Source organism: Dipodomys spectabilis, unplaced genomic scaffold, assembly GCF_019054845.1.
Source record: "Dipodomys spectabilis isolate Male_0828 unplaced genomic scaffold, ASM1905484v1 ptg000017l, whole genome shotgun sequence".
In the NCBI taxonomy this organism is placed as follows: domain Eukaryota; kingdom Metazoa; phylum Chordata; class Mammalia; order Rodentia; family Heteromyidae; genus Dipodomys; species Dipodomys spectabilis.
Genome location: NW_024870694.1, coordinates 4,691,581 through 4,716,732, shown reverse-complemented (window position 1 = coordinate 4,716,732; position 25,152 = coordinate 4,691,581). Strand labels below are relative to the sequence as shown.

Genomic DNA, 25,152 nt, shown 5'->3' with positions numbered 1-25,152 from the left:
TCTAAGTATTTCTGAGTGAACTCAACTCCTCTGTCAAGCAAAGGGAAGTTGGAAAGTTGGAAGTTGGTGGGGGAATGCCACCTCTCTGATATTTTACTCATAGAAATACTGAGAGTCCTACCATTACCCTGCAGGCAGCAAAGGGATCCCAGAAGCAAGCCACGTCCTTTGGCTTTTAATCATAAAAGAAAAAGGAGACATTTTCTTCAGCAAGTAAGTACATTAATTATTATCTTACTACAGGATAGCTTGGGAGAGCTAGTTATCATCGATCTGATTGGGTTTTCTTTTTTTGTTTTAGTGCCGATACTGAGGCTTGAACTCAGGACCTGAACACTGTCCCTTAGTTTGTGGTTTGGTTTGGTTTGGTTTTTCTCAAGGCTAGCGATCTACCACTTGAGCCACAGTCCTATTTCAGGCTTTTGGTAGTTTGGTAGTCAGCCCAGGCTAACTTCAAACTGTGATCCTCAGATCTGAGTCTCCTGGGTAGCTAGAATTCTAGGTGTGAGACACTGGCCCTGCCTGGCTGGACACATTTCCCAATTTGCCCTCAGAGGAACCTTCTGAAGTCTTTCATTCCCTGAAGTTACCCAGGCTCCCCAACACCGATAGAGAATCACCATCACAATGGTGTTCCATTACTTTGGGATTTCCTAACTAGCAGCAAATATGTTTTATGGGCTGAATCTGAATTTTTCAAATCAGTAAAAATTCTGATGATAAACTGCCTCCCACCCAACCTTGGTTAAAATACCCTATTGGTCAGTGAAACAATCTGGTATGTTGGGCAAACTGGTTCTGAGATTGCTTCTAAATAGGAAACCCATACGTATCTCTGGTCAGCTTTGGACTGTGTCACTGGGAGAAGCCTAATGGGTCGCTGTGGAGGATAACATTCATTTCCATTTCTCAATTTTTATATATTTCTTTCTTTCTTTTTTTTTTTTTGGTCGGTTGTGGTACCTGAAGTCTGGGCCTGGGCACTGTCCCTCAGCTCTTTATCTCAAGGCTAGTGCTCTACCACTTGAGTCATAGGACCACTTCCAGCTTTTTCTGCTTAATATTGTGCTGAGGAATCGAACCCAGGGCCTCATGCATGCAAAGCAAGCACTCTACCACTGAGCCACCTTCTCAGCCCCTCAATTTTTATATATTTCTTGAGGGAGAAAAACCTCAGTGTCTTCACATCAAACTACACAACTATAATGTGCTTTTTTTTTCTTTCTTCCTTCTTTGCCGGTAGATTCTCTGTTGATTGGTCCCTTTAGAACCTATTATGTCCCTTGAGGGCTTTGCTTTCAGTAGAGGTGTTTTAAGAATTAGACATTTGTTTCCCTATTTGAATATGAAGACAAAGTTGTTTCCTAAGTTACATACTGCCTTAAACAAATACACTATGATGGTGTCTCTGTTTCTGGAGATGCCCAAAAGAGGATTTGAACTTTCAAACGTTGACTAACTAATTTTGAAGACCCCCTAGAGTTCTCTGTGGGTTGTTTGTTAAGTTGGGTTGGGCTTTGCTTTTGAGACAGAGTCTTATGGGTTGTGCAATGTGGTCTCACACTCCGAGACTGGAGTGGTCTTCTTGCTGGAAGTACAGAGTGACGGCCATGAATTCTCAGTGCTTCTAATAAAGTTAACCAGTGAGTCAACAAACTGTGGTTGGTTCTTGGAACAGGCCTAGGCAAGGTCACGCAGTTTCTGTCTACTTTTGCTTTTCCGTCATAACCACACCTTGGTTTCAAAGTTCACTCAAGTTAAGAATTCAGATGTTTTCATCCACACTGTGTGGACCTCCCTTCCTTGGAAAACGTTTACTGATTTCTTTTTCAGGTTGTGACAATAAATCCACCATTTTCAGAGACCCAGGAACACTATCCAATCTCTCAGCAGTGTGAGAGATTTGTAACCATCACCTGAAGAATCCTTGATCTGAAACTAGTGAATTGTCTTCTTCCCCTGTTGGAAGTGCATCACTAAGTTTTCTTCCACCTGCTTTTGTGAGCCTAGGAGGTGCTCAGATCCTGGGATATACATTACCAGCTTCTGTTCTTCATCCTAAGCCTCTGAAGCCATGACTCACCCAGTGAGCCAGGAAACACCAAAATCCAAGTGTCCCTACCTCTGGCTTTCTACATTTTTGGTGCTGGCTTGTCTTTTCCACATGTCGTCAGGTAAGCAACTTTCAGGAACTTCACTGAGTCCTTACTTAAGATCTCTGAGGTTTGGGCTGGGAAGATGGCTCAGTAGTAGAGTGTTTGCCTCACATGTACAAGGCCCTGGGTTCGATTCCTCAGCACCACATAAAAAGAAAACCCAGAAGTGGCCCTGTGACTCAAATGGTAGAGTGCTAGCCTTGAGCCAAGGGGCTCAACAGTGCCCAGGGCCAGAGTTCAAGCCCCATGACCGGGGGAAAAAAAAAAAAAGATCTCTGAGGTGAAAAGAAAGGCCAGCAATCTTTATGCCACTTCCCTAGGATCCCGCCTGGCTACCTTGTGATCTGAAAGGGTCTCTCAAGGATTCTCCCAGATCAGTTCAGGACTAAGAAAGCTGTGGTCTAAGTGTACTCATCTAGCTCAAAGAGTATAAAAGCTACAGATAGGAACCACCATTCTGAATCACTAACTCCAATTTCCTGGGTGGAGAGCAGGCTACGTTTCTCTCCTTCATTTCTCCTTTTATACTAACCTGTTATTCTAAAATAAATCTTAAAATTTAAAGAGAGAGATGGACACAGGCAGGAAGGAAGGAGGGAAGGAAGGAAGGGAGGAAGGGAGGGAGGGAGGAAGGGAGGGAGGGAGGAAGGAAGGAAGGAAGGAAAGAAGGAAGGGAGGGAGGGAGAGAGGGAAGGAGGGAGAGAGGAAGGAAGGGAAGGAAAGAGGGAGGGAAGGAGGGAGGAAAGGAGAGAAGAGGGAAGAGAAAGAGAGGAAAGAAGAAAGAAAGAGAGAGAGAGAAAGGGAAAGAAAAAAGGAAAGGAAAGGAAAGGAAATCGAAAAGAAGGAAAGAAGCTGGGAGTCAGTGGCTCATGCCTATAATCATCGCTACTCAGGAAGCTGAGATCTGAGGATCATGGTTCAAAGCCAGCCCGGGCAGGAAAGTCTGTGAGACTTTTATTTTCAGTTAACCACCAAAAAGCCAGAAGTGGCACTGTGGCTCAAAGTCATAGAGCAAAAAGAGCTCAGGGGCAGCGCCCAAGCCTTGAGTTCAAGCCCCACGACCAATAACAACAACAACAACAACAAAAGACGATAAGGAAAGAGAAAGAGAAAAAAGAAGTTCAAGGATATGCCTGTGGTAGCACAGAAAGTTAGTGACCAGGTTAACCCAAGAATTCAGACTTTACAGGGTGGGGGAGGGGGAGTGTAGTTGTGGAGCTAGGAGGGAAGGGATGGGTAGGGGAAAAACAAAGGAGGAGGCAACAGTACTTGATAAGAAACGTACTCATTACCTTGCTCATGCAACTGTAACCCCTCTGTACAGTATTCATACAATAAAAATCCTATTAAAAAAAAAAGAAAAACCAAAAAAAGAAAGAAAGAACCCAGACTTTAGAGGAAGCAGTGGGGCAACATTATTTGAAAACTATAAAGGACGGTTTAAAGCCCTGGCCTCTTCCAAGAACACTATATGTTCATTTTCATGTTAGGATGGGCCAAGGGCATTGGCCTTAGGATCTGGTTTTTTGTTGTTTTTGTTGTTGTTTTGGTTGCTTTCTGGGTTGTTTTTTTTTGTTTTGGTTTGTTTTTTTTTGTCAGTCTTTGGGCTTGAACTCTGGATTTGGGCACTGTCCCTCTACCACTTGAGCCACAGTGTCACTTCTGGTAGTTTATTGGAGATAAGAGTCTCACGGACTTTTCTACCCAGGCTGGCTTTGAATCGCCAGCCTGAGTAGCTAGGATTACAGGGGTGAGCCACCGGCACCCGGCTAGGATCTGGTTTCTAAACTACATTTCTATGGTATAATGCTGCCATGTTTTGCCTTTAAAATGCTACAATGATTTTTTTTTTTTAAATTTGAAGGGGCATGGAGCAGGTAGTTGAGGAATATAATCTTTTCTTAATTTAATTTTTTTGTGCTGTACTGGGGCCTGAATTCAGGGCATCGAGCTCTTTTTCACATGATATTGGCCTTCTACCACTTGAGTCACAGCTCTATATCTGGCTTTTTGCTGGTTAATTAGAGATGTGTCTCATGGACTTTTCTATCTGAGTTTTCTTGAAAACACAATGCTCAGATTTCAGCTTCCTGAGTAGCTAGGATTACAGTCATGAGCACCAATGTTGGTCAAATCTGGTTAATGTTAAACCTCTCTTTTTCATATGTTATGGCTGCTGACATCCTTTGTCAACATTGGTATATGATAATAAGTGATTTCAGATTCATCCCTATTATATGTAAAGTTATCCTTTTTTATTTTATTTCTTTTATGAGACAGGGTCTTACTTCGTAGCTCAGTCTGGCCTTGAACTCATGATCTTCCTGCCTCAGTCTCTGGAGTGCTGAGATTACAGGCAGGCACTACTATGTCCAGTTAATTTCCACTATTTTTAATAACTAACTAGGTATTTCCTATGTACCCTGAAAAGAGTACTTCTCAGAAATAAAGAGAAAACTTGAGTGCCAATGTGGTTTGTCCATCTGCCAAGACCTATCAAAGGTCTAGATATAAAACTGCTCACTTAAGTATGGCCCATAATATCTAAATGTGAGAGACAGGGAAACAGGGACAGGGGTGGGAAGAGGAACCAGGGACTCTATGCTACCATGATGGTAATTGTAAGTTCTGTGATCTAAGTTATAAAACCTGCTGGCTGGGCACTGGTGGCTCACGCCTATAATCCTAGCTACTCTCGGTTCAAAGCCAGCCTGGGCAGGAAAAGTCCATGAGATTCTTATCTCCAATTAACCACCAGAAAACCGGAAGTGACACTGTGGCTCAAGTGGTAGAGCACTCACCTTGAGCTGAAGAGTTGAGGGAACAGCACCCAGGCCCAGAGTTCAAGCCCCACAACTGACAAAAACAAAAAACAAAAAAACCAAAAACCAAAAAATTTAAAAAAAAAAAAAACTTGCTACCTTACCCCGTTGCAACCAAGAGAACCAGCCATGCTTTTAATTTTGCAGTGGACATATCAGATCTTTGTATGTGTGTGATATCGGAGCTTAAACTCAGCCTCTTGTTCCTGCTCAGATTTTTCTCGTCACAGCTGGTGTTCTACCACTTGAACCACACCTCCACTTCCAGCTTTTCTATTAGAGATCAGAGTTTGCCCAAGCTGGTTCCAAACCACAATCCTCAGATCTCTGCCTTCTGAGTAGCTAGGATTGTTGATGTGAGCCACTGGTACCCAGATCCACACAACAGATTTTGTGTATATTGGACAATAATAGTACATTTCCAACTGTCACAAAGTTGAATTTTCTTCTGGGAAGCTATGGATGTACACTCAAACTAAAGTCTTCTGGAGGAACTGAATCATGAGCTTAAAACTCAGAAATAAGGAGTGGTGAGGAAGAGAGAGAGAGAGAGTGCAAAAGAATTAAACTGACTTTGTAACTACACCAGGAAAATTAAAAACAGAGGTAAACTGAAGGAAATGGTCTTTGAACAAACAGAAAACAAACACCTTGTTCTACAGTTATACCCAGATTTTACTGTGCATGGCACAAACCAATCCATGAGCCCTTTGGATCTGAACAGGAAAGTAGAGCCTGGAATTTCTGCTTGTAGAGTGGTTGGCATATATTACTTGGAGAAAGTAACCATAACTCACATAAAAAGATACAGTAAAGTGCTGGGTCTCAACTGCAAAAGCCCAAGATCTGGGAAGAGAAGGGCCAGGATGGGCTGGAGGGGATGGAGGCTGAGCTGAGGGGGGAATGGGGGCAGTAGTGAGGCAGGTGAATGGGAATAGAAAGAGAGAGAGGACTGCAAGCAGGACAGCAGCCGGACAGAGGTACCAAGGAGAAGGAAAAAAATCATTCATCCAACACTAAGCAGCTCCTATTTAGAAGACACATTTCTTAGTCTTGGGGACAAATTGCAAGGAAAATGGAGATGGCTTTTGCCTAGCACTAGTGGCTCATGCATAACAATCCTAGCTTCAAAGCCAGGTAGGCAGGAAAGTCCTTTGAAACTCTTTTTTTTTTTTTCTTTTGGGTCCAGTCGTGGGGCCTGAACTCTGGGCCTGGGCGCTGTCCCTCAGCTCTTAAGCTACCACTTGAGCCACAGCGCCACTTCCGGCTTTTATTTTTTTCTGCTTATGTGGTGCTGAGGAATCGAACCCAGGGCCTCATGCATGCAAGGCAAGCATGCTCTACCACTGAGCCACCTTCCCAGCCCTCCTTTGAAACTCTTATCTCCAGTTAACCACCAAAAAACTGAAAGTGGAGTGGTGGCTTAAGTGGTAGAGCACTAGCCTTGAGCAGAAAGCTAAAGGGCTTGTGGGCCACGATCAGAAATCTAAATGTTAGGGCTGGGAAGGTAGCTCAGTGGTAGAGTGCTTGCTCACATGCATGAGGCCCTGGGTTCGATTCCTCAGCACCACATAAACAGAAAAGGCCAGAAGTAGCACTGTTGCTCAAGTGGTAGAGCACTAACCTTGAGCTGAAGAGCTGAGGGACAGCACCCAGGTCCAGAGTTCAAGCCCTACTATTGACAAAAAAAAACAAAAGAAAAAAAAAAAAGAAACCTAAATGTTATTAGCAGAACGGCAGGAATCCATGCAAGAGTTTTAGGCAGAGACAGCACAGTGTCCCTCAGGGCTGTGCACACTTGAGGCATGCATACTCATCACCTGGGGATTGTTGAACGCAGTTTCTACCATGGGGGATTTTTTTTTTAGAGAAGTGAAACTCATTTGTATAATACTGCAATGATGGATATGTTGCACATTTTTCAAATCTATAGAGCATTCACCACCAAGAGTGCACTCTAAGTAAACCATGGACATTGGGTGACAGAAATGTCATCAGAGTTAACCTAAAACTGCCCTGAGAAACAAAGTCCCCTGACCCCCACCCAACCTCCAGCAGTACAGAGGCCCTCATGCTTCCAGCCCTGAATTTTGCACATTATTTTTCAGATAGGGTCTTGATTCCTACCTGGGCAGGTGTCTGGGGCTGATGTACCTATATTAGGCCTCCTGGTAGGTGGGATAATAGGTGCATACCAGCATCTAACTCTTCCTTTGAAGTGGGTCGTGCAAACTTCCTTCTGTCCTAGCTGGCTTTGAACCATGATTTCAATGATCACAGCCTCCCAAATAGCTAGGATTGTGCACGAGCCTCTAGCATCCAGCAAGTCCCTTTTGTAAAATTTGATTTTGAATGTTGTTTCTGCATAGGTGGGTCTGGAATGGGGTACCTTGGTGATGTTTGAGTAGTAGGTCTGTGAATAATGTTAAAATAAATAAATAATTAAAGCAAGCAAGCAAGCAAGCCAAGCACTAGTGGCTCATACTTGTAATTCTAGCTGCTAATGAGGCTGAGATCTGAGGATCACGGTTCAAAGCCAGCCTGGGCAGGAAAGTCTGTGAGACTCTTATCTTCAATAAACCACTAGAAAACCGGAAGTGGTACTGTGGCTCAAGCAGTAGAGAGCTTGCCTTGAGCTGAAGAGTACAGGGACAGTGCCCAGGCCCAGAGTTCAAGCCCCACGACTGACAAAAAGAAAAAAGGAAAAAAGAAAAGTCCATTGGATTGGAGACTCTTAATTCCAATCAACCAGCAAAAAAGTCAGAAATGAAGCTGTGCTCAAGTGGAAGACCTCCAGCTTTGTGTTAAGGAGCTAAGGCACAGCTCTCAGGTCCTGAGTTCAAGCCCTTATATGGGCACAAAAAAACAGTGGGGAGGGGGTGCAGGGAGGGGGACTAGAGTTCCTGAGGCATAAACAATGACTTACAGAGAGTTACAGTGATGGTGCAAAAGTTACCAGAAGGTTATTGTAGTATCAGCAACAGCTTTGATGATAGGAAGGGAGCTAGGGGGAAATGGATGGATTGATATGTGTATGTGAGGATTTGCCAGGCTGGATGAGCATGGATGCAAGTCATCTCTTTTTATGACAAGACAGAGTGACTAGAGTGGAGAGAGACTGTAGAGGGCTCTGGCTAGGGGCAGGAGACAAGCCATACTGGTCCCTCCTTTCCTGTCCTGGGTTAGGAAGCCTCCACATGGCAGGAGTGCCCCCCTTTCTATCTTCCTAGCAATGTACCTCTAGGGCATGTGATCATCTCCTGAACAGGTGGGCCCCAGTCTGGTCTCTTGGGTTTTTTGCATTGTCCTGGGTGGCACAAACATGTGGCTGTGTGCTGCAGAAATGAGTGGCTCTCAGGCAGACAATAGAATACCACCACCATCATCAGAGAGGTCCACAAAAGCTGTGCTTCCCTCAAAACTAGAGTACTTAGGGAAGGTTCAACTCTTAAAAGTAGTGGGAAAGCTTCCCATGAGAGAGGAATTCTGACACATTTGGAGAAACACTGAGATCCAGGAAGAAGGTCTATCCCAAAGATCTACCACGGAGGGAACTCCCTCCACATCCATGGTACTCTCAGAATGCTGCTGGCCAAGGGATCCCTCTTGTCACCATGGTTACCCTGACCACAGCTGTTCAAGACTCTGCCCATTTAAAAAAGAAAACGCAAATACTATTTAGTGAGACAGAGTTTTAAAAAATGTAGGGATTTGATTTTTACAGAGTATGTGAGCTGGTCTAAATGGGAGACAAAGTTGGAGTCATGTGCTGCTGGGCACCCAGCCGATGGCCAACACCAGCCCTTTTGGAGTGATTTACTTGTTGGAAAGCTTAGAACAGGGTCCCCAAATGTCACAACCACAAAAAATGGGGATGAATGCATAAACATCAACAGTAAAATCTCTCCATGGTAGGATAATAGGTGGTATGTATGCTGTTTCTTTTTCTTCTTTCTAAATTTAATGTTCTTTTTTTCATAGTCCTGTAAAATACATTTAACAAACAATTAATTGGTGTATGCCACACCACTTGATGGATTTTGTAATGCTGTACCCAGGTTATTTATTTACTTATTTGATTAATTTAGTGCCGATACTGGGGCATGAACTCAAAGCTTGCATGCTGTCTCTTGGCCTTTTTGCCCAAGGCTAGCGCTCTACCTCTTGATCCACAGCTCCACTTCAGACTTTGTCTTTCTTTTCTGGTGGTTAACTGGAGATAAGACTCTTACAGATTTTCCTACCTAGGCTAAATTTGAACCTGAAATCTTTCTATCTTAGCCTTCTGATAAGCTAAGATTATAGGTGTGAGCCACCAATGCCTGGCTATTTTTTAAGCTATTCATTATTTTACCATTTTATTATATCTTATGACTTTCCCTAAATTTTTGTCATGTTACAAGTCACCATTTTATTAATTTTTTAAAATGATTTAATGAATTTATTTACAAATTTATTTTTGCAGTTCTTGGGTGAAACTCAGGTTGAACTCAGATTAGATAGGTGCTTTACCATTTAAGCCATGTCCCCAGCCCCAAACTCACCATTACAAAATGTAAGATTCCAGTTGTTGGTTTTTTTTGAGTAATTCACTATATTATGAAACGGTCAGCACTATCTAATTCTGGAATTTTTCATCACCCCTACAATGAATCCTGTTTGCATTAGCATCCAAGCTCCCATTTCCCCCTCCCTTCATGTCCTAGTAAGCACTCTTCTACTTTCCATTGCTATAAAACCGCCTATGGTGGACATTTCTTACAAATGGAGCCCTACAGCATGTGCTGTTTGGTGTTTGGCTTCTCTCACTCAGCATTATGTCCTCTGGGTTCATCTGTGCTGGGCATGGATCCGAACTTCATTTGTTTTAATAATGATAACAGTCTGCCGTAGACTGAGTTCACTTGCCAGCACTAGTGATTGTTACATTTGTTGGCCAATAGTGCTGATTTAGCCTGGGAGGAGGGGGGGGGGGGTGTTAGTAATCTGGAGTTGGGGTGATCAGGCAACAAGGCAAAGGGGTCAGGAAAAGCAGGGGCTGAGGGCTAACGCTTCTGAGTATCCCCAACATGCCATATAGAGGGACATGGTAGCCACATTCCCCAGGACAGCTAACCAGCTCTGCCTTCTTTCTCAGCCTCTGTCCCTGTCTAATACTATCCAGGGGTCTTGGACCCCTTTTCTCTACCAAATAAAGTATTACAAGACAGGAAAGCTGGGAGCAGAAGCAACATTTATTTGAAAGTGGGGGTAAGTTGCCAAGGAAACTGAGGATGGCCTCGTGGTTACTAGCAGGTTGACAGGAGCCCCCCACTAGAACTCTTATCTGGGAGGGCCACCCATGCCAAGTGAAGTCCTGTCCACTCGCTTCGCGGGCAAGGAGGAGGAGGTAGAGAACACAGACTTCTTACAGCAAGACAGCAAGAAGAGGGAGCCAGACGTTGATCATTGTTGTAGTACTCATGGGTGAGTCTCAGCTGTTCTGGCATCTGATAGGGTGACTGTCCACTTCACTGCAAGAGAAGACACCTGTCCCCTGCACAGATGTGCTCCAAACTTGTGAGGTGCTTGGCTTCCATCGGGCTACTATCTCTGCCACTCAAGTTCTTCAGGTAGAGAAAGGGGCTTTATCGCCACTGGGTGCTGTCTCCCACTATCTGCCTAGTTGCTCCCTTTCTGCCTCTCCTTTTTTTTCTGATAGTAGGGCTTGTACTCAGGGCCTGGGTGCTGTCCCTGAGTGTCTTCCACACACAGTTAGCACTCTACTACTCAAGCCACAGCTCTACCTCTGGCTTTTTTTTTTCTGTACTTTATGGGAGATAAGAGTTTCACAGACTTTTCTGCTCCAGCTGTCTTTGAACCATGATCCTCAGATCTCAGCCTCCTGAGTAACTAAGATTATAGACACAAGTCACCTGCACCTGGCTTGCTTCTTGCTCTTGACTGTTCATGGGTAACAGTGCACTGATGGATGCCCCACCCCAGCTGTTGATACTCAACTCAGACCAGACAGTCATCCTCACCCCATCCTGAGTATGGGACCACACCAGGCTGTGGTACACCTCTAAAACTCTGTAGAATGTCTTGTAGTTAACAAAACACTTTGCTCCTAGAGGCCTATGACCATTGCAATAATTACATAATTACATTCAGGAAGGCAGATGCTGAAAGAGGTGAACCAACTTGTTCTAATCTGTAGTGTGGATGGAGCTAAAGCCCATGTCCCAAATTCCTTAGCCAAACACTTCCAGCAAGTATTTACTGAGCACTTACTAGGCCTAGCCCTGTTCTAGAGACTTGACAGGTGACAATGAATAAAACAGACACGGCCCTTGCACCGATGGCCCCTTGCTACTTAGATGGCAGATATGCACAAGTATACTACCACCCCCTGCCCTATGCTACAGTAGAGTGGGGAAGTCGGAGAAGGGAGCCGGAGGTCACATGGACACAGGAGGAAGATTCTGACTCTTCGAATGTTGGTTGAAGGGCTTTGTCTCCGAATCCTCACCCCTGCTTGATAGTGTTGCAAGGCCATTTGTAAAATGGCCTGGGTAACAAGCTCAGAAACAGACTGAGGCATTAGGAATTCACACAGAGGTTTCAGGAAACCGACTTCCCCCCAGAGCCCCTGACACTGCTGAAGTAGCATCCTTATTATTCTACACAAAGTAGCGCAGTCCCTCTAGGAGCTGGGTTCCTGTGGGAATTTCCAAGTTGCCCAGAGCTTGTTTGGTTCCTCTTTTCAGTCTGGTTCTTCCTCAGCCCCCAGACTGGGGAGACAAAGCCTCCCCCAAACAGGAATTCAGAGCAGCCCAGCCATGACGTTTCCTGACCTTCAGCAACACCCACGCCTCTCCTCAGAGGGCCAGGCAAAAACTCCTCAGGAATCGTCATTGAAATGAAAAGGCTTCACTTTTGGTTATGGTTTCCGTCTGGCTGATGTCATCACTTAGCAAAATTAGAAATGCTGGATTCTTTTGAGATAGGAACTCGCAGTTCTGGCAGGTAAGTAGTAGACTCCATCATTTGGGACCCCAGATGGGTAAGCTGCTTTCTGTCATAGAGACTGGGCCATAGCAAGAACAGAGTCTTATATCACTGATCGAACTCCAGAGTGAGATTTAAAAAAAAAAAAAGCAGCAGCAGCACAGCACAGGAGTTGGGCAGGCAAAAGGAAAGAGAAAAGAGGAAACCTGTGTCCCTGTTTCTTTTTTCTTTTGGAGGGGGGGGTCCGGTTGTGGGGCCTGAACTCTGGGCCTGAGCACTGTCCCTCAGCTCTTCAGCTCAAGGCTAGCACTCTACCACTTGAGCCACAGTGCCACTTCCGGATTTTTCTTTTTGCTTATGTGGTGCTGAGGAATCGAACCCAGGGCCTCAGGCATGCAAGGCAAGCGCTCTACCACTGAGCCACCTTCCCAGCCCCCTGTGTCCCTGTTTCTACCACCAAAATGAATCATCTAGTGATCCTGAAGGCTACCTCATTTTAAGGAAACAGGTCTGGGAGCAAGTAGCTGAACTGGGACTAGAAAGTAAGTCTATGGGAATAGGCTTCCTTTTCATTTCTTCCCCGTCCAGTTATGTCTTCTAAAATAAGCCCTTCAATATGATGATGAAGGAGGTGCCTGGGACTGGTCTGTAGGACCTCGCTAGGCAAATATCCACCATCATATATCTCCCTTCCTAGCAGGGCGCTGGTGACTCAGGCCTGTAATCTTAGCTACTCAGGAAGCTGAGATCTGAGGATTAAGTTTCAAAGACAGTTTGGGCTAACAAATCCAAGAGGCTGTTAACTCTAACCAACAAAAATCTGGAAGTGGAGGTGTAGTTCAAATGATGGAGTGCCAGGCCCAACTGAGAAACCCAGACTTCAAAAACAGTACTAATGTATAATAATAATAATATAATAACATAAAATAAAATCTGTCCTGTTTGCCTCTCCTTTAGGCATAGATGTTACGGTGTTCAAAGCAGTGAAAGAAATGGTAGCCCTGTCCTGTGGTTATCAAATTCCCCTTGTTGAACTGTCCACAAGTCGGATCTACTGGCAAAAAGACAATCAAGTGGTGCTGAGTATCACATCTGGGGTTCTGAAAGTGTGGCCGGAGTACAAGAACCGGACCTTCTTTGACAGCACTAATAACCTGTCCCTCGTGATCCTGAACCTGCACTTGTCAGATGAGGGCACCTACACCTGCGTCGTGCAGAAGAAGACTGACCAAACGTACAAACTAGAGCACCTACGCTTGGTAGCCCTCTATGTCCGAGGTTGGTGACATTTTCAGATTCACTAATAGACTTTTAATGTCCTTAAAGATGTGGATCTATTGAGTTCGATGGCACTTTTATCTTAGTGGGTTCATGTTCAGTTTTCCAAAAGATCCTAATTGATTTCTCAAGACAGAAATGTCTATGAACATACGTTTCTTCATACATTCGATAAATGTATGTTACTTTGTCACCACCTCAAGTTGGTGACAACTATCTGGGGCTCTGTCATGACCTGACATACCTTCTGACTCCCACAGGACATGATTGAGTTGATGGAATTTTACTAGGAGCTGTGTTTGAGCCAGCAAGTTATGCCTGTGAACTCTTGCAGGGAAGAGAAAAATCGATTCAGGCACAAATATTGACCAAGTAGTATTCAAAAGTCTAGTAGACTCTTGCTCCTCTTTCCCCCAAATCAGGAGTGCTTCTCTCTCCTTTTCCACTTATCCCTGCATAGCTAGTCTTTGCTTATCTTCAAAAGCAAAAACAAAAAAACAAAAAGACTATTCCTATGGCTATTTTAGTAAGATAACATGTATGATCTTCAAAGCAAATCTACATATTCTATATTTAAGGCTCTCACTGACAGTCATATGGTAGAAATTAGATGTGTAAATCATACCCACCCCAGGAAAGAAGACTGTCAAGTCCAAACTCCTGTGTATTCATGTCAGATCTCCTGTTGGATCAGAAGCAGTCTCCCATAATCACAAGGGAGAGTCCCGGAGAGTCTAGAAGGAGCCATAGTCCTTGATGAGAAACTACATCCCTAGGTCATTTCCTTTTTTTAAATTTCTTTCTTTCTGTGTGTACTGGTCCTGGGGCTAGTACTCAGCCTGGGCTTTGTCCTTTAGCTTTGTTCTTAAGGCTAGCACATTACCATTTAAGCCACACATCTACTTCTGGCTCTTTGGTGGATAATTGGAACCTCAGATCTCAGCCTCCTAAATAGGATTACAGGTGCAAATAAGCAGTGCCTTGCTTATTTCCTTACTCTTGAAATTCAAATTCTTTCTTTTTTCTTTGCATGAAAACTAAGCTTTATACTTAGTATAAAGTATAAAGGTTTAATCTTGAAAATAGAGCATTTCAGAAGATCCCTTGTAAATTTCTCACCATCCTTCCAGCCTCAGTCACTACCTACAACTTGTCCTGTGGTTGCCAGATCATAACTAAGACTTAGGGGCTACACTAGACTATCTTCAACCATTCTCTGTGTATTTTATGTTCGTAGTTGGAACAAACGATTATACCATGGTGTGATTTGAGGAGTACTGAGAAGCCAGCTCTTTCAAAATTTCAACCATCACTGGTTCCTGGAATTCCTATCAGTACAGCCACCCTTAATAGTTTCAATATCTTTCCCCTATCCCAAGATTCCTGTTAAAAATAAAGCTGTGCAGTCCAAGGGAGGTGCCACCACAAACAAAATACTGTATTAGTGAACTTCATTATGTTTGTTGTTCTCTAATAGAATATCCCAGGAAACATAGATTCAGGATGGAAAGGATAAAGGAGGAAATCCAAGAGGGAGAAGAGGAAATCTACTGGCAGATTACAGTAAGGCAACCAAGGACAGATAAATAGGAGAGGATGGGATTTCCAAGGGGATTTCAAAGATTGATGAAGAGAAGACCAAAAGGGCAAACTCACTTACTTTATCCAGAACCATTCAGAACTTTCTGAGTCCATTGAAGCCTTCTTGAATGTTCATGTGCCACCTAATGGCAAATTCCAATTCAATAAATCTAGGGTTTAGATCTGAGATTCTGCAATTCTTCCAGGCTCCAGGAGATGCCAGTGCTTGGGTGAGAACCACAGTTAGAGAAGTAAGGAATTCAACCAGCTCTTAGCTAGAGTGTCCCACTGTGCTGCTTCACCAGGGTGGAGGGCTTTCCTCAGGACACAAGATTTTTAGTGCTAATCTGAGAAAATAGCCTGGCATGGGTGGTTGACATCTGTAATCCTAGCTACCCAGGAGGCTGAGATCTGAGGATCACGCTTCAAAGCCAGCCCGGGCAGGAAAGTCCATGAAACTCCAATAAACCACTCAGAAAACTAGAAGTGGCGCTGTGGCTCAACTGGTAGAACGCTAGCCTTGAGCTGAAGAGCTGAGGGACAGTGCCCAGGTCCAGTTCAAGCCCCATGACCGGCCTCTCCCCCTCTCCTCCCCCCAAAAAAAATCTCAGGCAAATGAGAGCAAGTTGTAACTCTACATTTGTCTAAGACAAATGACAAACATTCTATCAGGATAGCGATATGTAAACTACCATAAACTAACACATTGGAGGAGTAGCTATACTACTTAACAGATTCACAGGTTTTTACCTTTCTGAAACATATGTTCCTCTTCCTCTGTCTTTAGTCATAAGCTATCATTTCTCCCCACTAAAAGGTGATGCAAACTTGAACATGAGCTACACTGATGACTCAGTGTTGCCTACAAGCCCTAGGAGTGACTAACCAAAACTGGTCATCTGTTGGAAGGGATCAGAGACAAAGCTGAGGCCTTTCTACACCCAGTCAGTCCTTGAAAAGATGACTTTTAGTACAATCCTTGGTGTCAGGGGCTCTCTGCTGATATAACAATTTCTCAAGGGGAAAAAACAGAGCACAGAAATGAGCAGGAATCATAATCCGGGACACGTTATTTGGATTTATTACACCAAGTTAGAACACATGACATCGATGTTTTATAAGAAAAACCAGGAGACTCCCTAGGTCCTGGTGACTTACACCAGAATCCTGGTTACTCAGAAGACTGAGACCTGGAGGATCTTGGTTTGAAGTCAGCCTGGGCAGAAAAGCCTTTGAGACTCCATCTCTAACTTGCAAAATCCAGTCAGGCAGCATAAGCTCAAGCAGGAGAGCACCAATCAAGCAAGGATAATATTCTTGCTATTGGCTGCCGGTGTACTGATTTGATCTTATGGGATAAATAGGCAAGAAATAATAATGCCAACTAAAAATGGCTGAGAACCTGTTGTTTCATTTAGGAGCAAACTTAAGTAAGGAAACAGGGAATTTCTCTTTTATTCTCTACAGTCATTTCCCTACCCTGTTTTAGTGTACTTTAGTATCTCATTGAGAGTAAAGAAATGAAAAGTGCCTCAGGTGCTTTTGAGAAATGCCATCTGTCCTGTGAAGACATTTCAGAATAGCCAAGGAATCAGTGAAGTGTAGAGATTGAGATTAAAGACTCCATATTGTACAGCGTGGATGCAAATTAGTGTGAGTGAGATATTGCATTTTACAAAGCAGAATACTAAGTGTGAATTTAGGGCAAACTGGAGGCAGGAGAGGTGTGTGGACATATACCTCCCCAAGAGGGGATGAAGGTAAAGGTCTTGCCAGTGTTCTGCTTCTCTAGTTGGAGGATAATTTTACAGCTATGCTTACCTTACAGTCTACTACACAAACCTATCAAAGAGAACAGGACCACTTGTGTGATTCAAATATCAGCAAGAAATCAAGGAGAGGAAGGAAAGGACCACAGGTACATTTTTGTGGTGTCAGGAAATTTGAATGCAAACCTCAGTTCTTCCACTTACCAGTTATAACTTTTCTAAATCTCAATTTGATGGCTTATAAAATGGAATATTAGACTAAATCATAGGAAATGAGTGCTACTCAACCTTTTCATTTTATTTTTAGCAGTCAGGGCCTATATTGCTCAGCTGGTTCTGAATGTATGGCTTCAAGCAATCCCTCTGCCTTAGCCTCCTGAATAGCTGGAACTACAGGCAGTGGTCACCAGGCCTGGTTTGATATATTTTTACCCAAACTTCTAGGGCTGTTGTTAAGACAAAATAAGATAATTTCCAAGTCTAACAAAGAAGAACCCAATAAACACTGCCTCTTCTCTTCTTACAAATGTCAGTATTTAGTCAGTTGAATCTATCTCTTTCTCTAAGTGTCTTCCTTTTGCCAACTCAGAGCCTCAGAGCCTGTAATCCCATCTACTGAGGATTACAGCTGAGCCCGCATAAGCGATAAATCCAGAAGTCTTATCTCTAATCAACCAGTGAAAAAGTGTGGTTCAAGTGTTGATCACCAGCCTTGAGCAAAAAAGTCAAGCAAGAGCTCAAGGCCCTGAGTTCAACAAGCCAACACACACACACACACACACACACACACACACACACACACACACACACACACACACACACACACACACACACAAAGATATAGCAAGTGCAGCGTCCTAAGTGCCACCAAAATAATAATAATAGAATAAAAATAGTAAAACATGAAAGTGGTAGAGTTAATGCAAATCAAAGTCTTTGAATTATTCATAGCAGTAAGTTATGGGGAATTTCAAATTAGATCTCATTTTATCATTCTTATTAAAGCTAGCTACTTTATTTTAAAAATATAGCCTCATGCCTGCAAATATGTATCCACATGTAAAAATACACTGTTGTTCTTTCTTTAGCTGACTTTCCCACTCCTAGTATAACTGAATCTGGAGATCCATCTCCTGACATAAAGAGGATAACATGCTCAACCTCTGGAGGTTCCCCCAAGCCTCGCCTCTCCTGGTTGGAAAATGGAGAAGACGTAAAAACTCACAACACAACCATTTCTCAAGATCATGAAACTAAGATGTTCACCATTACCAGCCAACTGGATTTCAACATTACCATTGACCACATCTTCCTGTGTTCCATCCAGTATGGAGACTTCCGCGTGTCACAGAATTTCACCTGGCATGCATGTAAGCAGCATTGTCCTGGGAGTGCCTACTGGGTAGAATCTAAGACAAAAATAACTTGGCCAGACAGGTTTTAGAATGGCATCTGCTGACTTTTGTAACACAATGTGGTAGAACTTCTTAGGGCCACTTTACAAGATGTGATGATGATATTACTATTGGCTTTGCTTTCTTTTGCTTTTGGTTTGCTTGGGGGCTTGTTTGTTGGCTTATTTGTTTGGCAGGATCTCACTAGGTAGTCCAGGCTGGACTCATGTTCTCAATTCTCCTTCCTCAGCCTCTCAAATGCTGAGAAAATAGGTGTGTGCTACTAATTTGATTTTCTTTCAGTAAAAAAAAAAAAAAAAATTTTTTTTTTTTTTTTGGTCAGTCATGGGGCTTTAACTCTGGGCCTGGGCGCTGTCCCTCAGCTCTTCAACTCAAGGAAAGTGCTTTATCACTTGAGCCACAGCACCATTTCCAGTTTTCTGGTGGTTTATTAGAGATAAAAGTCTCACGAACTTTCCTGCCTGGGCTGGCTTTGAAGCGTGATCCTCAAATCTCAGCCTCCTGAGTAGCTAGGATTACAGGGGTGAGCCACCGGCGCCCAGCTCCTTTCAGTAAATATTCTAAAACTGATTCAGTAAATATTCTAAAACTGACTCACCTAATAACTCATCCATCAAATAGTCATCTTGGCAAATTATTATTATAAGAATTTGTCTTAATTGAAAGCACTAAATTTGGCCTTCTCTATAATTTCCCTTGAAATTATCGCAGTTTCTTTTAGGGAACTACATGGCAATGACCCCATGAGTCAATTACTTGTCTTTAGTGAGCATGCTTTATAAGAACTATTGGTGGCAGAACACTTTACCATGAACAAGGCCCTGGGTTTGACCCAACTTTAATAAAGAAGTTGAATGATCAGCTGAGGAAATGCCTGAAAGAAGTCTCTGTGTGTGTGTGTGTGTGTGTGTGTGTGTGTGTGTGTGTGTGTGCCAGTACTGAGGAAATGCCTGAAAGAAGTGTGTGTGTGTGTGTGTGTGTGTGTGTGTGTGTGTGCCAGTACTGAGGAAATGCCTGAAAGAAGTCTGTGTGTGTGTGTGTGTGTGTGTGTGTGTGTGTGTGTGTGTGTGTGTGTGTGTGTGTGTGTGTGTGTGTGTGTGTGTGTGTGTGTGTGTGTGTGTGTGTGTGTGTGTGTGTGTGTGTGTGTGTGTGTGTGTGTGTGTGTGCGCCAGTACTGGGGCTTGAACTTAGGGGCATCGCACCCTTGCTTGGTTTTTTCACTCAAGGCTGTCACTCGGCCACTTGACCCATATCTCCACTTCTGGCTGAGATTGTCAGATCTCAGCCTCATGAGTAGCTAGGATTACAGACATGAGCCACCAGAGCCTGGTGAAGTCATGTTTTTTTAATCCCATGCTTTACCTTCCAGATAGTAAACTTTATAGAATTATCATTCCTCAACTAGTGAAATCACCTGAAGTATAAAATGAACAAGTTGTGTTTATATAAATAAGTGCATTTTAAACCCCTAGTAGGTTGTCATAGAATTCACAAAGAATTCAGCTATCTAACTTGTGTGACTGTACAGATTGCTCCCAACTCTAATACAAAGATAGTTTCTGAGTCTGCACAGTAAGAAGGGATGCACTGAGAATGATAATTGGTGATACACAGCAGGTAGTGTGAGATACGGTGTAGCTTATATCTTCCTCCTAGCTACTAGTTGAGATGTATTAGCTGACCTACTAGTTGACTCTAGTGAATGATTTATTATAGATCTTTCATACTGCAAGTACATTCTTTTTGTTTTTGTTGTTGTTTGATTTTTATTTTACTTATTTATTTTTGTCAGTCATGGGGCTTGAACTCAAGGCCTGGGTGCTCTACCACTTGAGCCACAGCTCTATTTCGTTTACTGGTGGTTAATTGAGTCTTACAGACTTTCCTGCCTGGGCTGGTTTTAAACCAGGATCCTCAGATCTCAGCCTCCTGAGTAGCTATCAGCATGTGGCTTGATTTTTATTTTTATTTTATTGTGACAGGGTCTTTCAGGCCAACACCTCAAATCCATGATCCTTCTAACTCTTTCCAATGCTTGGATTACAGGTGTGCAGGTGTGCTTGGCTTGAAATGGATTCTTTAACTATTTTCCTCAATGGGTTATATGGAAATTACCTTGAAAAATTAGTTCCAATGTGATTTTGTGAACTGTATTTTAATATAAGTAGGGTTTTTTATATTTTTATTTTATTTATTTTTGTCGGTCATGGGGCCTGAACTCTGGGCCTGGGCGCTGTCCCTCACTCTTCAGCTCAAGGCTAGCGCTCTACCACTTAAGCCACAGCACCACTTCTGGCTTTTTCTGCTTATGTGGTGCTGAGGAATCGAACCCAGGGCCTCGTGCATGCAAGGCAAGCACTTTACCACTGAGCCACCTTCCCAGCCCTATAGGTAGGGTTTTTTGTTGCTGTTGTTTTGTCAGTCATGAGGCTTGAATTCAGGGCCTAGCCACTGTCCCTGAGCTCTTTAGCTCAAGGTTACAACTCTACCACTTTGAGACACAGTGCCACTTCCAGTTTTCTGGTGTTTAATTGGAGATAAGAATCTCATGGGGACTTTCCTGCCTGAGCTGGCCTTGAACCACAATCCTCAGATCTCAGCCTCCTGAGTAGCTAGGATTACAGGCGTGAGCCACCAACTCCCAGCTGTGATCTGGTATTTTAGAAAACAAAAAACTTAACTTTTCCCAGACTGGACATAGTAGCTATACTATGATCATATGTACTTTAGAATGAAGATGGTAACCAACAAATAGCCTAGAAAACATGAGGTAGAAGCCAGTCTGGAGGCTCTTGGGTGGGAAATGAGAAACCTCTTAATTAAGGCAGTTGCTGCTAGAGATTTGGGAAAAAGTAGTTAGTACCAAAATATTTCCCATAGAGCATAGAAAGCATGTGGAGGCTCAAAAGAAACACACACTCTTCGCTGGGTAACTATGCATGCCACTCATTGTAATAAGTGGGATAAGTAGATGTCCTCTGGAAAAAAAAAGAAGACATAGTGCCTTCAGTTTTCACCTGATAGAAAAGTTGGCCTCCAACTATCAAATGAGAATCTGGAGTTACAAAATTCAGAGTTCAGAAATAAGGTATACAAATCTAGAAACCAGATGGCATGTGAAGCTCAGGTGTGGAGTATCAAGCCACATAAGAACAACAGTATTTAAATGACAAGAAGTGGAAGAAGAGCCTCCAGGGAAGCTGAGTTGCAACCAGCAGAAATAGAAGGATGGGGTATGTGGGAGCCACAGAGAAGGTATCCCTGGGACCCAATGGTATGGAGCAGTCCAATAAGCCAAGGGCCAAAATGTTCCCACTTGGTCATCAGAAAAAAGTTAGTAATGTTTAATATGTATTTGAAATCCATTCCAGAGAGCCATAGGGAATGGACTGCTAATATTTCTTCTTCTTCCTCTTCCTTCTCCTCCTCCCAGTACTGGGCCTTGAACTCAGGGTCTGGGCACTGTCCCTGAGCTTCTTTTGTTCAAGGCTAGCACTCTACCACTTGAGCAACAGCACCACTTCTGGCTTTTTCTGTTTATGTAGTATTGAGGAATCAAACCCAGGGCTTCATGCATGCTAGGCAAGCACCCTACAACTAGGCCACATTCCCAGCCTATATTCCTTCTTATGTGTGTTCTTGCTGTCTCTCTCTTTCTCTAGATGCCATTGCTGATTCTTCCTCAAAGGCATTGAAAAATAAAGGTGGTGTTGTATCTCTTGATCTAGAGAACAGAATGATGGCCCCCACAGGCTAATATCTCTCCCCCCGCCCCCATCTGTATCTTCTTTATCTTCTCCAGGGACTGGAAGTACAGCTAGCTGGAGGGAGCCTGTCCAGCAGCCATGTTTTCCAGGGTGTCTCTTCTAAGCCACATCCCTGCATACTTTTTTTTTTTTTTTTCCTGCATACTTCTTTGCCAGTCTCTTCCGATATCTTTCCCCAAAATGCATTTAGGCAGGTTGTGTGTGTGCGTGCATGTGCATGCACACATGGTGTGTGTGTGTGTGTGTGTGTGTGTAAAATATGCTAAAAGAAAGGGAAAAGGCATGATAGCACTAAAGAAAGAAAAATAAAGGCTGGGAAGGTGGCTCAGTGGTAGAGCGCTTGCCTTGCATGCCTGAGGCCCTGGGTTCAATTCCCCAGCACCACATAAGCAAAAAGAAAAGAAGCCGGAAGTGGCACTATGGCTCAAGTGGCAGAGCGCTAGTCTTGAGCTGAAGAGCTGAGGGACAGCGCCCAGGCCCAGAGTTCAGGCCCCACGACTGGGACCCCCCCCCCCCAAAAAAAAGTGAAGTGAATCGAGAAAGAAAAATAAGGTACATATGGAACATGGCATTAAGACCTATATCAGTTAGAAAAACAGCTGTGGCAGGACACTGGTGATTGGTGGCACACCTGTAATCCTAACTACTTAAGAGGCTGATTTCTGAGGATTTTGTTTTTTTGTGTGTGTGTTTTGGGGTTTTTTTTGTCAGTTGTGGGGCCTGAATTGTAGGCCTGGGCACTGTCTCTCAGTTCTTCAGCTCAAACCTAGCACTCTACCACTTGAGCCACAGTGCCACTTCAGGCTTTTTCTGCTTATGTGGTGCTGAGGAATCAAATCTAGGAACTCATGCATGCAAGCAAGCACTCTACCACTGAGCCACCTTCCCAGCCCTGAGGATTGTGGTGTAAACCCAATTCAGGCAGAAAAAAAATCATGAAATTCTTACCTCTAATTACCCAGCAAAAAGCTGGTGGTGTGGAGACATGGCCCTAGTACCTGCACATGCAGAAGGGGGAAGGGGGGGGAGAAAGTGCTATGAAAACAAAATGGGTTTTAAATTATCTCTTAGGCCAACTTAATCCAGCAAATGAAAAAGTTCAAATTGTATGCACATGTGACCATATAAAATGATGTTAATCAAAATGAACTCCAAGACATAGGAACAAGAGGTTTTTTGTTGTAGTTTTTAAGGCACTGTGTGAAGTTATTTCTTTTTTTCATTCTTTTCCCCCCACCCTTTGGTTCATTCCCTGCTGCCACTGCTTTTTAGTTTGGTGCCCTGCACTTTGTGTATATGCTTATCTGATGTGGGGAAGGGAAGGGGATAACAAAATGGTGAGACAAAGGACAGAGGGTGACCGGTGCAAAGCAACACTCACAAGACAACATGCTGGAAAAGAACTGTACAGCTTGGGGGCGGGGAGGGAGAGTTGGCTGGGAAGGGAGCGGGCAACAATGTTCGACAGGAAATGTAGTCATTACCTCACGTATGTAACTAACCCTGCTGTACATCATCTTTGCAAGTTAAATTTTTTTAAAAAGTTCAAATTATCTTTTCTGTATTGAGTATCTGCCATTTGAATAGTCACTAGACATAATCATGGGCATGGCGTTGCTGATGAGACAAAGAGGAATCCAGGCAACAGGACACCATTACAGCTGACATTACCCTTTTCTCTCAGCAGCCAGCGAACAGTTGCCTGACAAACAGCCCTCATGGTTGGTCATCATCGTGGTGGTGCTTGTGGCTATAATCAGTACATAGTCATAATCACTTTCCTGGCCTACAAGAGTAAGTGCATCTTCCTATCCTCCTGCAAGCCTACACTCCATCTACATGTGGCAGCATCGCTGCCTTGCCAGCTTATTCTCTTCTCATGTGCACAGCAAGTGTCTTCTCATCCCATCACTTCTGCTTTTTCACTGGACAAACATTTCTTCAACCCCCACTTTGTGGCTGGCACTGTCATAAGCACTAAAGTCACAAAGACTAGAAGTCACTGCCCTTAATGTTCTAGTTTTGAATGCTAACTTTGTATTTCCTTGGAGACAATGAGGGCTTCTTGCTAACTGATTCTCTCTGATGCTAAGGGATATTCTGATTTTTGGTTTGTAGTTGGAAGAAAGATAGAATGATAAGATTGGGGATGAAGAAAAAAAATTGTTTTGAGAACAAGATGCAGTAATAAGTCAATAAGCTATCTGGCTACAAGTGACTTTACCAACTATTCAGAAGACATTTTTGGATGGAAGATGAGGAGTGGGTAGTGAAATGAAGAGGTATCTAGGGTATGAGACTCTATGAGTTTAGACCTTAGGCCTTAGGCATATCTTGCCCCTCAAGCTCTGTGATTAAATGCCGAGGAACTGCCAGGCTAGAGCCATGGCTATGTTGATTTTGAAGGGGCTTGGACTCCTTGTAGTCATAATCATATATGCTACAGCAAATGAGAAGATGAGCATCTGCTGATTTCCCAACCTTCAGCACACTAACACGAAAGCTCAGAGAAACGACTAACCCCAGCTATGAGCCTCTCTCCCTCCCCATGGGGAGGAGAGTGGAGCCTGAGGGGCTCAAGGTGTTTCTTACAAACTACCCAGCCTCACCTGCCCAGAGTACAAGCCCCACAACCGAAAAAATAAAGTAAAAAATAATTTTAAAAACGAGGGAAAATGAAACTAACAACTTATATTTAATCATTTCTTTCTGCAGGTCTTACCTTCAGTTGAAACTGACTTCAGGAAATTTTATATGACCAGACCTGCCCCAACCTTGTCCTTCGACAATGTCTTGTAGGAGGAGTCTCTCGATTCAGTGGCTTTGCAGAAGGGTCTACAGGAATGCAATGGGCACCACAATAGGTCTAGTAACTTTGTCAAGGAGGTCTTGAAACAATTCTTTTATGTCTGGAAGGGACATTAGAGAATGAGTGTTCAGAAACCCAGAGTCCCTGGGGGCCCTTCCCTTCATAGTTAAACTCTGGGCCCTGTACTGGTCAGTCCAAGTGCTTCAGGAAACAGAATTTGTCTAACACCAAGTCATCTTCAGAGAATTCATCCTATGTTCCTATGCACTATTGAAAACAAGATCATTTTGTTGATTTAAAAGTTCAACTTGTTGGGGCTGGGAAGGTGGCTCAGGGGTAGAGTGCTTGCCTTGCATGCATGGCAATTCCTCAGCACCACATAAGCATAAAAAGCTGGAAGTGGCCCAAGTGGTAGAGTGCTAGCCTTGAGCTGAAAAGCTGAGGGACAGCGCCCAGGCTGAGTTCAAGCCCCACAACCAGGGCTATGGGGTGTTGGTATACATACCTACTTGAGAGTATTGGAAAGCGTGTAATTTGGCTAGCATTTTTCATTTTCTTTGTAGTT

The 25,152-nt window shown here is 43.5% G+C and overlaps 1 protein-coding gene across 5 annotated transcripts; it reads left to right on the top strand.

The window, feature by feature from the left end:
- Positions 1-24,935, top strand: Cd80 (CD80 molecule). 5 transcript variants are annotated; one of them, XM_042668888.1, is made up of 6 exons: positions 1-213; positions 2,011-2,174; positions 12,926-13,246; positions 17,685-17,966; positions 23,463-23,572; positions 24,494-24,935. In XM_042668888.1, exons 2-5 carry the CDS (start codon positions 2,075-2,077, stop codon positions 23,543-23,545), a joined length of 786 nt encoding a protein of 261 aa, XP_042524822.1. In that variant the 5' UTR covers positions 1-213; positions 2,011-2,074; the 3' UTR covers positions 23,546-23,572; positions 24,494-24,935. The 5 variants fall into 5 exon arrangements, with proteins under 5 accessions (XP_042524822.1, XP_042524829.1, XP_042524814.1 ...); XM_042668895.1 differs by having other exon boundaries at positions 1,834-2,174; positions 23,466-23,572; XM_042668880.1 differs by having other exon boundaries at positions 1,834-2,174.
- Positions 24,936-25,152: the final 217 nt, after the last annotated feature.